The following is a 15,264-nucleotide window of genomic DNA, read 5'->3' as shown; positions in this document are numbered from 1 at the left end:
TGGAAAAATGCATGGGAAAAACGCGTTTTGGGACCCCCCTTTTATCTCAGCCCCCGCTTGACGAATCCCCCCGAGACTTTCAGGGTAGGAGCGGAGCGTAGCGCCCCACCTATTTTGAGAAATTCGCGAGGATTCGTCGACCGGCGCCAAAGTTATTCAAAATAGAATGTTGAGGTTTTCCTATGGAAACGTGGTCCTAACTATAACTACCTACTGGCGACCGCCAGTAGGTAATATATATATATATATATATATATATATATATATATATATATATATATATATCTATCTCAGCCCCCGCTTGACGAATCCACCCGAGACTTTCAGGGAAGGAGCGGAGCGTAGCGCCCCACCTATTTTGAAAAATTCGCGAGGATTCGTCGACCGGCGCCAAAGTTATTCAAAATAGAATGATGCGGATTTCCTATGGAAACGTGGTCCTAACTATAACTACCTACTGGCGACCGCCAGTAGGTAATATATATATATATATATATATATATATATATATATGCATCACAAAAAAGAGGTCCCAACATGGTAAGCCACATACAGGTGTGTGAATCTTTTATCGGATGGGCAGCTCAATACAGCAATCACTGAAGCCCACAAAGTCACGGTGCCATCAAGTCCTGACGCGTTTCGGGCGTAGCGCCCTTGGTCACAGGTGCTGGCTGTATGAACGAAGGCAGAATCCCGCCACTCTTTTCCATCAGCAGTGAAGTTCCGCCCACTGGGCGTGTCCGCAAGTGCATGCTGGTGAATGGAGTTCCTTCAAATGATAATCACAGGTAAGTACGGCTGCCAAAGCTCAAATTCAAATAATCTCCCAAGTGGGGCTGTGTGGCTTGTATGAATGCCGCAGGACTGGTATATCCCAGCCGAACACACATCGTTCCTGTCCGAAGTATGAATGACTTCAGAGGACCCGCTCATCCGCGGGAGGGCTTCTCCGCGACCTGGGAGGGCCGCATTTCATTTGCATCCCAAAAAAGAGGTCCCAACATGGAGAGCCACATACAGGTGTGTGAATCTTTTATCAGATGGGCAGCTCAATACAGCAATCACTGAAGCCCACAAAGTCACGGTGCCATCAAGTCCTGACGCGTTTCGGGCGTAGCGCCCTTGGTCACAGGTGCTGGCTGTATGAACGAAGGCAGAATCCCGCCACTCTTTTCCATCAGCAGTGAAGTTCCGCCCACTGGGCGTGTCCGCAAGTGCATGCTGGTGAATGGAGTTCCTTCAAATGATAATCACAGGTAAGTACGGCTGCCAAAGTCTCAAATTCAAATAATCTCCCAAGTGGGGCTGTGTGGCTTGTGTGAATGCCGCAGGACTGGTATATCCCAGCCGAACACACATCGTTCCTGTCCGAAGTATGAATGACTTCAGAGGACTTTGGCAGCCAAACTTACCTGTGATTATCATTTGAAGGAACTCCATTCACCAGCATGCACTTGCGGACACGCCCAGTGGGCGGAACTTCACTGCTGATGGAAAAGAGTGGCGGGATTCTGCCTTCGTTCATACAGCCAGCACCTGTGACCAAGGGCTCTACGCCCAAAACGCGTCAGGACTTGATGGCACCGTGACTTTGTGGGCTTCCGTGATTGCTGTATTGAGCTGCCCATCCGATAAAAGATTCACACACCTGTATGTGGCTCTCCATGTTGGGACCTCTTTTTTGTGATGTATATGTATATATATATATATATATATATATATTCACTGAAAAAACCATAGGTTTCACACGTTATAGTTAGCGGAAATTTTACTGATAAAAAACCAATTAAATTCCCCCGTTATAGTTAGTGCAGGCAACTATAACTCACGCGACCGCAATCCTCTGCTGATGCTAATACTGTATTTAGACACTTATTTGCCCATGTCTTCTTCCATACATTTTTAGCTATACATATATTACAAATATATTTTTTTTCATAAAGACACATATGTCATCAGCAGAAGATTGCGGTCGCGTGAGTTATAGTTGCCTGCACTAACTATAACGGGGGAATTTCATTGGTTTTTTATCAGTAAAATTTCCGCTAACTATAACATGTGTGAAACCTATGGTTTTTTCAGTGAATTTGCAAGGTTTTTTAAATGCTAATTCCTAACTATAACGTGTGTGAAACCTATGGTTTTTTCAGTGAATTTGTACGGTTTTTTTAAATGCTAAGTTACTTTACGCCATTCGTGGCGTGCGCGCCCATTTAACGCAGTTCGTACCGTGCGCGCACAGTGAGCACGCGGTGCGCGCGCCCACTTTACGCCCACTTTACGCAGTGCCCGCGTGATAATGGATGTTTCCCGAAATACAGGTATGAAGATTTCTGTTTTATGGGCATTGATTATTCAAGATCAGACTTGCGGGAGGGAGGGCAGTGGGGAGAGTTGGTTATTAATTACTAGTTTTCAGTCAATCAACCCTACATATTACGCTAGAACACTGAGGGGCGCACACATTTAATTTCACGAAGTAGCAAACCTCAAACAAACTAATCCATCATTAGGGTTGAACACAACCATAACTGAGAATGGAACTAAAACTCTGCACGCACACACACGTACACGATTTAAATCCTGAAATCGTGTCTGAACTAATTATATAGAGGACTATAAAAGTGGAATATGAGGGGTTGGGGAACCTGATAAAAAGGTACATGCCTAACTATGCAGACATCACGTGTGCAACAGAGCCTTCTACAACAAACGTAAAGTACAACAGAGTACACAAAAAGTGGAAATGCCAATAATATCACACAACATAGTCTTCAAGTGTGAGAAGTGTATTGATAGGGTTAAACCAGAGTTGCAGCAAACCAAAATAGACCAGAAAGCAGATACGTAATAGTGGAGGGCTAACTACATGGAAGCCTTTTTCTAATAGTAAGCATGTATGCACCAATCATACTACTATATGTCCCCACTATTTGTTGTGGTGCGGAGAGACTTCAACTGCATTACAAGTGTCAACATAGTAAGATCACACCTGTCACAAACGTAGTGAAAAATGTAGTTTCACAAATTAGTGACAAAGGTGTAATTTAACTAATGCATAGCATGCAGCACATTCTACAAATGACAGATTTTTGCTCTATCCTCCCATACTTAATCTACACTCCAGATAAATTAAAATCCTGTATGCTAAACACACAAGAGTCAATAGATCATGCTGAACACTTGGGGCGCACACCCTCCAATCACAACCCAGTGCTGGCACGCTACTCAGCTGCCAGGTGACATAAGCCAATTCGAGATCTGAGCAACGGATGCACAAACTGATGAAACCCTCACAAGTATAAGAATGGACTACAGAGCTACGGTGGAGTGCAAGCGATTATTTGGGTATAGTGAACACACAGTCAAACAACACAAGAGAGAGAAAAGCAAACTGCCTCCTGGCTTTACTTAAAACAGAAACAACACCTAACCCTATCCAAAGGCTCCCCGGAGGCGTAATGGTAGGACCCTAAAGACAGATACATAATGGAATGTTGACGTACTACAAAAGGCACATACTCTAAATCCAGTTTTCATGCCACTACACTATTAGCCCCTTCATTATTAATGATGTACCAAGCAGCAAGACAGTGTGGTTCTTTGATCCCCACTAGTAGCGAAGCCATAATTGTAACCCATCAATGTTTCAAGCCTTACTGAGATTCCTTGGAGGTGGCATCATATTGCCCAGTGTTGATATTAATCTAGATGGCAAACTGCAGGGCAAAATGCTAACAGCTAATCAAATCACTCAACAGAAAACTTTATTCTGCTGGGGAAAAAAAGCCGTAAAATCCCAAGACAATTAATACTTCCCGATTAAACAATTGTGACAATATATAATCATGCCTTAAATTTACAAACAGTTCATAAAATATTAAAACAGCTATTTCAATCCGCACACTATGTCGGAGTCTCTCACTCTCAATACAATTTTCTAGTTTTGAGGGCTCCTTAGGTAACAATCAATTACAGCCAAACAAGTGGTTTCTAAAGCAAACTAGGTGAAAACACGCATGGCAGGCTTATACAGCTTGATATTAAAACGCGTTAATGCAGATATTTAAATATATTGTTGCCTAACAGCAGTTTATAGTTTAGAAAGGGACCTAAAGGGCAATATGACTTGTGCTGATTGCATGTCACAGGGACATCTAGAGAGTTCTGCAAACCATGTACCACATTAGGGACTAAGGCAAGAAAGTGCACAATACATGATGAGCATACCTAACATTTTTTAAAGTCTCACAAGACGTTAAAAATAGCAATTTCATTTGAGACACCATACCTGAGTCTCTCGGTTGCAACAGTACAATTTTCTAATTTTTAGGGCATTTTGGATAAAAAGAATTACAGCCAAACACGTTGTTTCGAATTTAAGCTGCTGTAAGGCAGGCCTAAATTGCTTAATATTTAAATAATTCAATAGTGGTAACAAATGTTTCTAGCAGCAATATAAAATATACAGGACCATAAAGAGCAGTGCGCATTGTGCTGACTGTCACAGGGGAATCTAGGGAGTTCTGTAAACCATGTACCACAATAAGCTAACGAGAAAAATGTATAATGTAAAGTCTGACATAGGGCAGATCAAATCTATGCCGTGGGGTCTTTACAAAAGAAAGCAGGGCTTCACTCTCACCACTGTCCATAAGACAGTGTGGGCCATCACAATCACAGAGAGTTTGTATGATTCTTGCATAAATCTAACATTTTCAAAATGGTTGAAAAACAACTGCTTCACACTGTCTTTTGTTAAATAACAATACAGTCCGGATTAGTGAATAATTCCAAAACACCCAATGAACAAAAGGTCTTTATATAAGAAAGCCAGGAGATATACATAACCTATTGTCCAGGCAAATACATCCCCGTGTTATTGCCTTCATAAAACTGGTCTCTGGTTTTATCCATATTGAGATCCACATCAATAGGTGATATATTTCAAGTCAACAAAATAGGGTAACCTGTGCTCTATATGGCAGACACAGGCGGGACAGCCCTTGGTGATCGCTAAAAATATCTGCAGGAAACTGTGCTCAACCTTCATCAGGGCTCTGGTGTCCGAGTAGCCCCACAGTCAGGCTCCATAAAGAGCCACAGTTAGACACTTGGTCTTGTAGAATGGTATTTCCTCAATTGGTTGATGACCCCGCTTTGTTACAAACCTATATACGGTTCCCAACCCTACAGAAGACATTGCTATCTTTAGCCTTGTTGGCTATGACCAATTATCATGCTTCTTCCCTTGTATCCTTCTTCTTATGATCTAAGACCTCTTTCCAAGTCTTATTGCACAAAAGCATTTTAACTCTTGTGCGTGGCTTCTCTTTTTAAGAGTGGTCATAAGATTCTTGTGTGCTGGTAAACATACAGAGTCACACCACCTGAGAGAATTTATTCCCTTAAGAATTGTGGTGGAAGTCGGAGACTTCAGAGAGGTACAAATGGATTCATAAGAGTTCAAGATCATAAGGGTGTTCAGTATGATCATCCAGACATGCAAAACATGCCTCTGCATTTACATTGAACAAGTTATGAATTAGGCAATATGTATCTATTTTGCACTATCTGATAATTACTCCTTTGTTTTTTTAAAAATTAACACAAGTGCCTTTATCATGTTCAAGGTTTGAAATTAGAACCAAAGACAAAAACGAGTGGATTAGGCTCACTGCTGCAGTCAGGCAAGAGGCACAAATTAGACATCCATGGCAAAACAGTCTCTTAACAACAGCAATTGTACTGCCTGCCCCACATACCGTAAATGTTGTTGCTAAAGAATTAGTAGTTAGGCAGACCTATGAGGCAAAAAACAAGTTGTGCTTCATAAGTAATTAAGAGTCTTGCCGTATGGATCGTGTCAAAAAAATATCCTTGCCTTTCCCTACTCGTATCACAGACTATCACAGGCTGTCGCAGAAGAGAATGTACACAAGCTTGTATTTAAGTCTTCAACCCAGATAATTGCAAGTAGGCTGACACATTTAACAGTATAACCATCAGTCTCATGTTCAAGTTTATTGCATTGCAATGATGATCAAAGTTATTATGGTATAAATTGATCAACAAAACATAATCAAATAAACTGCATGTGCAGTGTATGAAAAAATGGTGATGGGCGTATGGACTTTATGACATTACCTGGGCAGAAAAACGACACAAGTATTGTCAAGCTCCTTTTGGCCCTCCCTGTACTAGACTTCACTTCAGTGGTAAGGAATGTACAGTAACCATCAAAATAAACAGAGTATGGTGTCTGTGTCTCTTGACAACACGTTAAATCAAATTTCTTAATAAAGGTCAACCAGTCTGGGGTGTCCAGCGTGGGCCATATCCATGCAATGCTCCATGAGATTAGTTGGATATTAGCATTCGAAGTGCGATTTGGCACAGACTATTTTATGCCTCTAACTGGGTTGGTTATCACAGCTGCTTTATCCAGTAGTGTAGTGTAAATATTAGTATCAGCTAACAATCAGAATATCACATTCGTTGTATTTTCTAGTGCACCCTACCAATCTGAATTTGTACAGCAAACAAACATAATGGCAAACATAAGAAGGTTCTTCTATGTCATAAGTGGTTGCACTTGAGCAGCTTGACTGCCAACGGTGGCATCCAAAGACATGGAAAAAGCTTTCAACAACCTCAATTACAATTTCCAATTAATCGTCTTCTCACAATGGGTTTCGACTAAGAAATTACATGTATCATCCGACTGATGTAGTGCATCAGACGCCCAGCCAATAAACATAGGCACACACCTTCGGTAAGGTTAAGAACCCCTCATCTAGAAGACACATGCATTCTAAAGAGTGCAAAATATTCTTTTTTAAAAGATAGTTCCCAAAAATGCGAGCCAGACAATCAAAAGTATCGTAAAGAGGTTATGGCTCAAAAAAGGGGCAAACACAAAGCTGGAAGTGAAACTTTCAAATAATAAGTAAGCAAATAAGAATGACTAAGCCAACCAGTGGTAACAAATGGGTGAGATGTAAGCTCAGTGTAAATTCACAATATCTCTTTCACAACCAAACTGAAATCAAAAACTCTGGGGCTGAGAGAATTGGATGCATCTCAAAAACATACTGTATTGTAGAAGGTTCATAGTTTAGTGCCACAATCATACTTAAACCTTCCGGACATGACCAAGACCACCCCGTAGGCACTACAGGAGTCCTGGGCGCTGGTAGATTTAGATAAGGACTAAATTGACGCCAACTGACAGTCAGTATAAGGATGTCCAAAATGAATGCCCATAAATGCTAGATTCAAGCGGATTCTGTACAATATCCAAACACTGCAATCTGACACCCAGTTGAATACACGTGATGTATGCTCGGAGAGGTTATTCTGAATATGCAGATCTAATGCCTAGACCACGTTCGTGCACATTTATAATACAATGCTGGAATTAAAGTGATCCCTCAATAGAATAGCTAAATAGACAACACAATAATTTGACAATCGAAAGCATGCCTAATTGGGCGAGCCATAAAAAATAAAACGGAATGCAAATTTACTGGCTTAGCTTAAACACTGGCCAAGTGAACAGAGGCGTACGCCCAGAATGGATAAATGTTGTTATTTATATAACAATGGATGTTTCTTAAGTTGTTGTATATAAATTTTTTACTGCTTACTGGTAAAACATTACAATTAACATGCTTGTTTGCCAATAAATGGTCGAGCTGTACTGTTTGTTTACAACACTAAAATGCGAGTAAATCCCATTACAAATAGTCAGGTGGGATGCCAGCCACATGAGGGAATTGAACTTTGGTGAAGAGTATAGAATTGTTATTTGCTCTGGACTCGGATTAACAGGTAGCACACAATCTACTGGCAAGAACTACAGTTTACAAAACAGTAGACCACAGCATTTAATTTAATAGCCACTTTAGAGACCCAAGATGACCTTGTACTTGTCTTGCATGAACCTTATAATTAAAACTGGTCTGTGTTAAAAAATAAACTCCCAGCAAGAATTGTATTGAAGAAAAGCGGAGTTTATTGAGAAAAATAGGCTCCTCAGATTGCCTAGCCAAAGCTCTCAGGTAAGTCTCGCCAACATTCTAAGCTACACTCCCTTGGCATAGAGGAACAAACCATGTGAAAACGGGGGACAAGGGGTGCACCAAGTGGTGAAGAAATACCAGAGAAGGATAGTAGGGGAAAAGAAAATACATGGAAATAGGGAGGTTATAACACACCTCCTTACCCAAAGTAGAACCAGGAACAGAGTGGAGAAGAGAAGGAGAGAGAGGAGTGGGAAGGGAAAGAAGGAAGGAAGGAAGGAGGAAAAAAAACAGGGAAAGAGGGGCAGATGAAGAAATGCAGCAAACTACAGTGATACACCATAACTTATGAGCATAGCAAAACATAGTTTCATAACACAACCTTCAAACAGGAGGGATATATGAAGATCTGAAAAGGGACCAAACTTAGGAGCATAGCAAAAAGAAGTCATTTCATAACATAATCTCCATGCCATTTGGGGAATCTTACAGATCTGACACTTGTCTTAACTTCAGGCATGTTGATTTTCTTGTTGATTTCGTTATCAGACTTGCTCCCACCATCTTGTTCCGAATATGGAACCACTCTATCCATGCTCCACATTCTACCGTCTGCCATGGTAACCACATTTTCTTGACTTCTTTAATCCTAGCAGGACCATAATACTGGTTGTACTTGTTTGGTACAATGTCAGGTCTTTTGATTAAAACCCGCTGACCTACTTTCAAGTCATGTGGTTTAACTCCCCATCTGTGGTCATATTGTTGTTTGTATTTCTCTTAATGGCATTCAATCTTTTCCTTGGCTAATTGATCATCCCTTGCAAAAGAATTATCCTCAAATAGCCAATTGGGCATAAGTTTTGATCCCGGTTTACGCCCTCTTAAAAGACAAAAAGGGGAATAACCAGTAACGCCATTGGGAGTTATGCGATAGGACCATATCATGTCCTTGATAGATTGAACTATAGGTTTATTAGCAACCATCGCTAATTGTAAAGAGTCTTTAATCATTCTGGTGCAACGCTCCACCAAACCATTGGCTCGTGGACAATATAAAAGGAGTGAAAACATGTTTAATGGCAAGACTTTCCAGAAAGACTCTAATTTCTTCAGAAACAAACTGCACTCCATTGTCTGTAATGAGTATATGGGGCACACCTTCACTAGAAAATGCATCCGAGAGAAAGTTTTAAGGCTTTGGTGTCTACTTTGTTCACAAACTTAAGAGTAATCCATTTTGAAAAATAGTCCACTAAAACTATAATGAACCTCTCTTGGAGACCAGTTATCTGTAGTGGACCAATGATGTCCAAACCTAATTTTTCCCATGCTTTAATGGGAACTTGTACTGGTTCTAATTGTGTTCTCCTGGAGCTCTTAGTTTTATCACTTAGACCACATGCTTAACATCCTTTGACTAAGTCCTCTATGAAAGTATCCACACCAGGGAACCAGTAACCTAAACGGAGTTTACTCTTGGTTAGGCTTCTACCAAGATGGCCTTCATGTGCTATCTCGCAGATGCGTTGTCTAAGTTCCATTGGGGGAACTATCTTGTCCGACTTATACACATTGGTTCCAACAATAGAAAGATCGTTCTCTACATTCCAAAATGGTTGCAACTCACAAGGAAGATCAGAACATTTTTTAGGCCAACCCTTGGTAATGTATTCTACAACTGTCTTTAAAGTTACATCCTTTAACATGAAGTTTTGCCACTCCTTCTCTAAAATGGCAGGAATCATTACTTGTAACACTTCAAACTCATCATTATGTTCTTCTATAGGTTTATTTAGAGGGAGGCGAGATAGGAAATCAGCAATCTGGTTCTTATTGCCTGGAACATACTCAATGTTGAAGTTAAAATTTTGTAGGGACACCAACCACTTGCCAATCCTGGGTGTGGTTTTCTCAATATCCTTGGAGGAAAATAGAACCATAAATAAGAATGTCATCCTGATAAGAATGTCATCCTGAAAACAGATAGATTTGTCTACACCACCCAAAACATGTTGCATTATTCTCTGAAAGGCCAATGCGGCCGAGGCCAAACCAAAAGGCATTCTAAGGAATTTGTAGGTGCCAAATGGTGTGGTGAAAGCTGTGAGAATTTGGGAATCAGGGTGCAAAGCAACTTGGTGATATGCCGAAGTGAGGTCCAAAACCGAAAAATACTTGGCACCATTTATTATAGATAGCATTTCATTGATCTTTGGAAGTGGGAACCTATCAGCCCATATGTTGGCATTCAAACTTCTCAAGTTCACACACATGCGGATATCATTACTCTCTTTTTTAGAAGTTATTACAATGGGAACAAACCATTCAGAACTTTCAACTGTTTGGATAATGGCCAGCTCTTCGAGTTTCTCCAGGTCTTTTTTTAATGGTTCTCGCATCACCAAAGGTATGGACCTGGTTTTATGTGCGATTGGAATAGCATCATTTTTGAGTTTTATTTTATGCATGTAGTTTTTTAACAAACCAACATTTTCAGTGAAGACTTCTGGAAACTCATCACAAATTCCTTTTCCTGTTAAGGATCTATCAATTACTAATACCTGTTCCACATTGTTGGGATCAAGGGTGATAACTAAATCTTTCTGGTGTTTCCACCCTAGTAAATTACTTCCTTTTTCCGTAATGTAAACCATTCCAAAAGTATGTCTATCCTTAAAGGCGATGCGCATATTAACCACCCCTTTCAAGGGAATGGGATCTTTATTATATCCCCCAGGATGTACATCAGGTTTTTCAAAAATGTATTCACCTAGATTGAACATGTTTTGGAAAGTGTCAAATTCTATAAGGGTGTAAGGAGAACAGGAGTCTGCAAACACCTTAACTCCCTTGCCATCCAATAGTATGTCACGCACAGGATAATTTACCTTTTCTTCTACCCCTTGACCATGGATGTGAAAGATAAACTTCTTGTCTGTAAAATCAGAGGCTTGTTCATGAACAACATGTACATTCTTATTCGCATTTTTAGAATTGCACATCTTAGAAAAATGTCCCACTCTGTTACATATCCTACAGTTTACACCTCTAGCAGGACACTTAGGGAAGTTTGCTAGATGATTAGCATTACCACATCTATAACATCTGAAATTTTCTTTTTTTAGCTTGGGTTTAACAGTGTTTTTGCTCACTACTTTTAAAACCTCTTTAATCTTCTTTAACCACATTAATTTGCTTGTTCTCTGAAACCGAATTGGTTGAATTTCATTTCTTTTTCACAATAAGCGGGGTGCTCAATACTCTTGGCTATGGTTACAGCTTCTTCCAAATCTGGGTTTTGAGTAAGCAACCTTTCTTGAACCTTGTGATCGTTGGTGCATCGGACCAATTGATCCCTAATAAGGGAATCTGTCAGTGCACCAAATTCACAAGTGGCAGAAAGACCTCTAAGAGCAGCTATATATGAAGTAACTTATTTCATTCTTGCCTTGAACCCTTTGAAAAAATGTGTGTCTTTCTAACACAACATTGACTTTATCTTTGAAATGAGAAACCAACTTTCTTAACATGGTAGTGAAAACATCAATATCTCCCTCACCCTCCTCCCCGTCACCATCAGCTAGATCTTCATAAACTTTCCTCGCATGAACACCCAAATTATGTAACAATATGTGTTGTTTTCTGACTGAGGAAAACTTTTCTCCTCCAATGGCAATTAAATAGGAGTGAAGCATCTTAACCCACGTGTCCCATGGTATATTAGGTTCCCCTTCATCATTCAAAAATGGGGGCGGTTGACTCATATTAGTAGCTGACATTATGGCAAAGTACTAATAGAAGAGAGAGAAGGAGAAACACAAGCAGAAGGTGGGCAGTAGAAAGAAAAGAGGAGTAAGACAGACATGGGAAATGAGGGAAAATAAGTCAAGAAACACTACATAATAAATAAACAGTGCTCATAATCGAAAATGTCAGAGATGCTGTAGGCAAGAAAGCTGAGCCTGTCAGCATATGAATATTATTCAGAGCAAAACAGTTGAGAAATGAGGGAAAATAAGTCCAGAAACACTACTATAAATAAACTGTGCTCATAAGCGAAAATGTCAGAGATGCTGTAGGCAAGAAAGCTGAGCCTGTCAGCGTATGAAGATTATTCCACTTACTTGAATCCCGTAACCAGAAACGTAACAGTGTAGGAGTTCACTTCCCTTTGTATGAGAGGAGACGACTATAAATTCCTTGCTGAACAAAAGAAAAAAAATAAAGACGAACACTTTTTCCAAGCGTAGTGTTAAAACGCTGCCTCCTTTGGACGCTGACCGAATGAAAGTGAAATATTAACACTTCCTCACATGCGCCGAGTTGAGACACATCCTCAGGCAATACACTTCCTCCTATGCGTTGAAAATGAAGAACCGTTGAAACTGTGCTTCCGTTGAACGCGGACAGAATAATTGTATGCAATTAACACTTCCTCCCATGCGCCGAGTAGAGACACATCCTCCGGGAATACACTTCCTCTTATGCGCCAAAGATGAGCCCGTTGGACGCTGACAGGAGAATAGTGTTCCGATGAACACTTTCTCACATGCGCCGGCAAAGAACACCGCTGCGTGACGACTGGACATGAAAAGACGCTACTTCCCTCAGCGTGACTGAACGAAGAACTTCTCCGCTGAAGTAGACCTTCGTAAAGGGCACACAAGTACCGGAGCCACACCAATACTTTCCCAGACACCAGAAGGTGAAACCGAAGCCGAAACACCGTCAGGCTAAGGCGGAAGGCAAACACGGAGGTGGCGTAAGCCGGCACAGGGGAAACTGCATCAAAGAAGATGAATGGAGAACTCCACGAGGATGGTAAAACAGGAAGGAAAAAATAGGCTGGCAAGAACGGGGGTGAGGAGCCTCCGCTGCCCCCTGCACAGCAACGTGGGTAGGATCGTCGCCAAATTGTCAATAAATAAACTCCCAGCAAGAATTGTATTGAAGAAAAGCGGAGTTTATTGAGAAAAATAGGCTCCTCAGATTGCCTAACCAAAGCTCTCAGGTAAGTGTCGCCAACATTCTAAGCTGCACTCCATTGGCATAGAGGAACAAACAATGTGAAAACGGGGGACAAGGGGTGCACCAAGTGGTGAAGAAATACCAGAGAAGGATAGTAGGGCAAAAGAAAATACATGGAAATAGGGAGGTTATAACAGTCTGGTTCTTTAAAAAGTGCCCTACTGCCCAGCTTCAGAAAAATCCACAGCCCTAGCTCAAAAGGCGAGGAATCTCAGAATGGTATTTGCCTGAAAACTTTGATTCAACTTTCAAGTAACGTGGCTGTGAAAAGAAAATGTTCAAATCTCATAACTTTCCAAAGGTATACCACCAATCCATCAAGCATCAAAGAGATTAGTTCCCCAGATCAATAGACTTACACGGAGTGGGCTATAGCAATGGATTTCACTAGGGAACACAAATAATGCTTTTTGAAAGACACAATGCACTCAAAACCATGCATTTAGACGTGACAAGACCATGCTACACCTGCCTCATAAGCTAGCTTACTGGTTCCAGATAGAAACCAGGCCCAAGCTCAAAAGGTTTTGCATATATTCCCCAAATCCTGTAGCAGTAAGGTTCCAGGATACACCGATAAACTGACCATATATATGCCATGTCCCTGCAGGATTCTCTGTTTATCCTGTGCAATGGCCACCTATAAGCCAAAGCTCAAAATGTAGACGCACCGGTGGTGATCAACTTATGTATTTGGCCCAAAACTATGTAACCCCGTCCCTGCTAGCCTTGACTGTGCAAACAAGATACATTCCATTTAGGAAAATACTCAAATGGGGCAGTTCAGTAAAATATACGGCTAACGTCTAACGCTCTCAAAAATAGCAATGAGCAATGCCAGGTGGACGGATTCATGCTATGTGCATGCATAATAAGCCTCGGCTTGTTACACGATAGTTACACCCCGCCCACGCCGCCTGTTACCCAGAACAATGGCCAACCTATGATGAACTGCGTACTTAAGGCTAGTCATAGCAGAGTAAACACCTTACGTCATACTAAACCACTTCATTTGTACATTATATTAATCACACGTGCCATTTAGCTCATTAAACGCTCGGTACCCCAAAATAGCAGAAAGGCGGTGGGGTTATGCAATATAATGATCCAAAATAAATAGGAATCACAGCAGGTGCACACAGCAAGTCCATGGCAAGCACGGTTACGTCGAATATGTTTCAGTGGATAGGCTATATATTTCTAACTAATTCATATCAGTGGTCAAGTTCAGCTTTTCCATTAAACCGGTAAGGTGTAGACAACCGTGAAAAACATATGATGTACACATTCAGTGGGTAGATGGTTTCGACCCTTTATGGTAAACCAAAATATGCTACCAAGTGGTTGCCCGTTCCACTCCAAAATAACGCAGATTTCTTCTAAAGGCAGGCGGTCACTAATATTCCATAACTGTATTTTAATACTGTTGTGACCGGATGTGACTTGCAGGTTCCTTTTCCACTCAGTACATTAAATCAACATTATTAGTTGCAGAAGACAGATTATCAAACATACGGGTATATAACACGCGGGGGGGGAGGGGGAATCGGGAATCAAAACCATTATTAGTAATTGTATCTGGAAGGTAGAGGAGGACCGCTGTATCCATAAATTTCAAAGGGGACTAAGCTAATCCTTAAAGTTGCCTAGTATGATGCATTTATTCCTACTTCCAGGTAAGAATCCTTTAAAATACTTGTCTTAAAATCAACATGGCTCTTTTCACAAAATCATAAGACTCGAGAATTTCAATGCATTTCCCATATTTTCCCCCTCCGTGGCTTTCCATTCCCCCATTTACCATAGTGAAAGTTGCCCACGTCCGGGTCGTAGAAATAGGCCACTGTCTTGGCCATTTATAGAGGGCCAGAGACGTTGGTTTCACCGCTAAGGTGGCCTTCGGTCCAGAAAATACACAGACCTTACACAAATTCCGCCTAATATTCCCTATTCATCTTTTAACGGATGCCATTTGTCAGTATAATCTAATACTTCCGGGTCAAATAACCAGCCAATCATATGGCTAAACACATTCAATGAGTCACCTGGAGCGAGAGGGACCTAGGATTGGCACATTACAGGGCACTCGGCAAATCACTACGCGCGGCACAAATTACGAAGTGCCTATTGGCTGTGGCGTTCGCACGTGCTTCTGCCGCGTATAAACACTGCCTGTTTGTGTCTGGTTAGACTTGAATGGCTTAGG

At 41.0% G+C, this 15,264-nt stretch overlaps 1 protein-coding gene across 1 annotated transcript in view; it reads right to left on the bottom strand.

Moving 5' to 3' along the window:
• The window catches only part of HDAC3 (histone deacetylase 3), a 224,083-nt gene extending 209,024 nt beyond the window's left edge, over window positions 1–15,059 (bottom strand). The window contains exon 1 of the mRNA XM_085617783.1: window positions 14,860–15,059. Within this exon, the coding sequence (XP_085473909.1) occupies window positions 14,860–14,914 (55 nt within the window). The 5' untranslated portion in view covers window positions 14,915–15,059. The remainder of the gene's footprint in view (window positions 1–14,859) is intronic.
• Window positions 15,060–15,264: the final 205 nt, after the last annotated feature.

The sequence above is a fragment of the Triturus cristatus genome, chromosome 7, assembly GCF_964204655.1.
Source record: "Triturus cristatus chromosome 7, aTriCri1.1, whole genome shotgun sequence".
Taxonomy (NCBI): Eukaryota; Metazoa; Chordata; class Amphibia; order Caudata; family Salamandridae; genus Triturus; species Triturus cristatus.
Note: the sequence above shows the minus strand (reverse complement) of the source record. Positions and strands in the feature narration are given on the sequence as shown.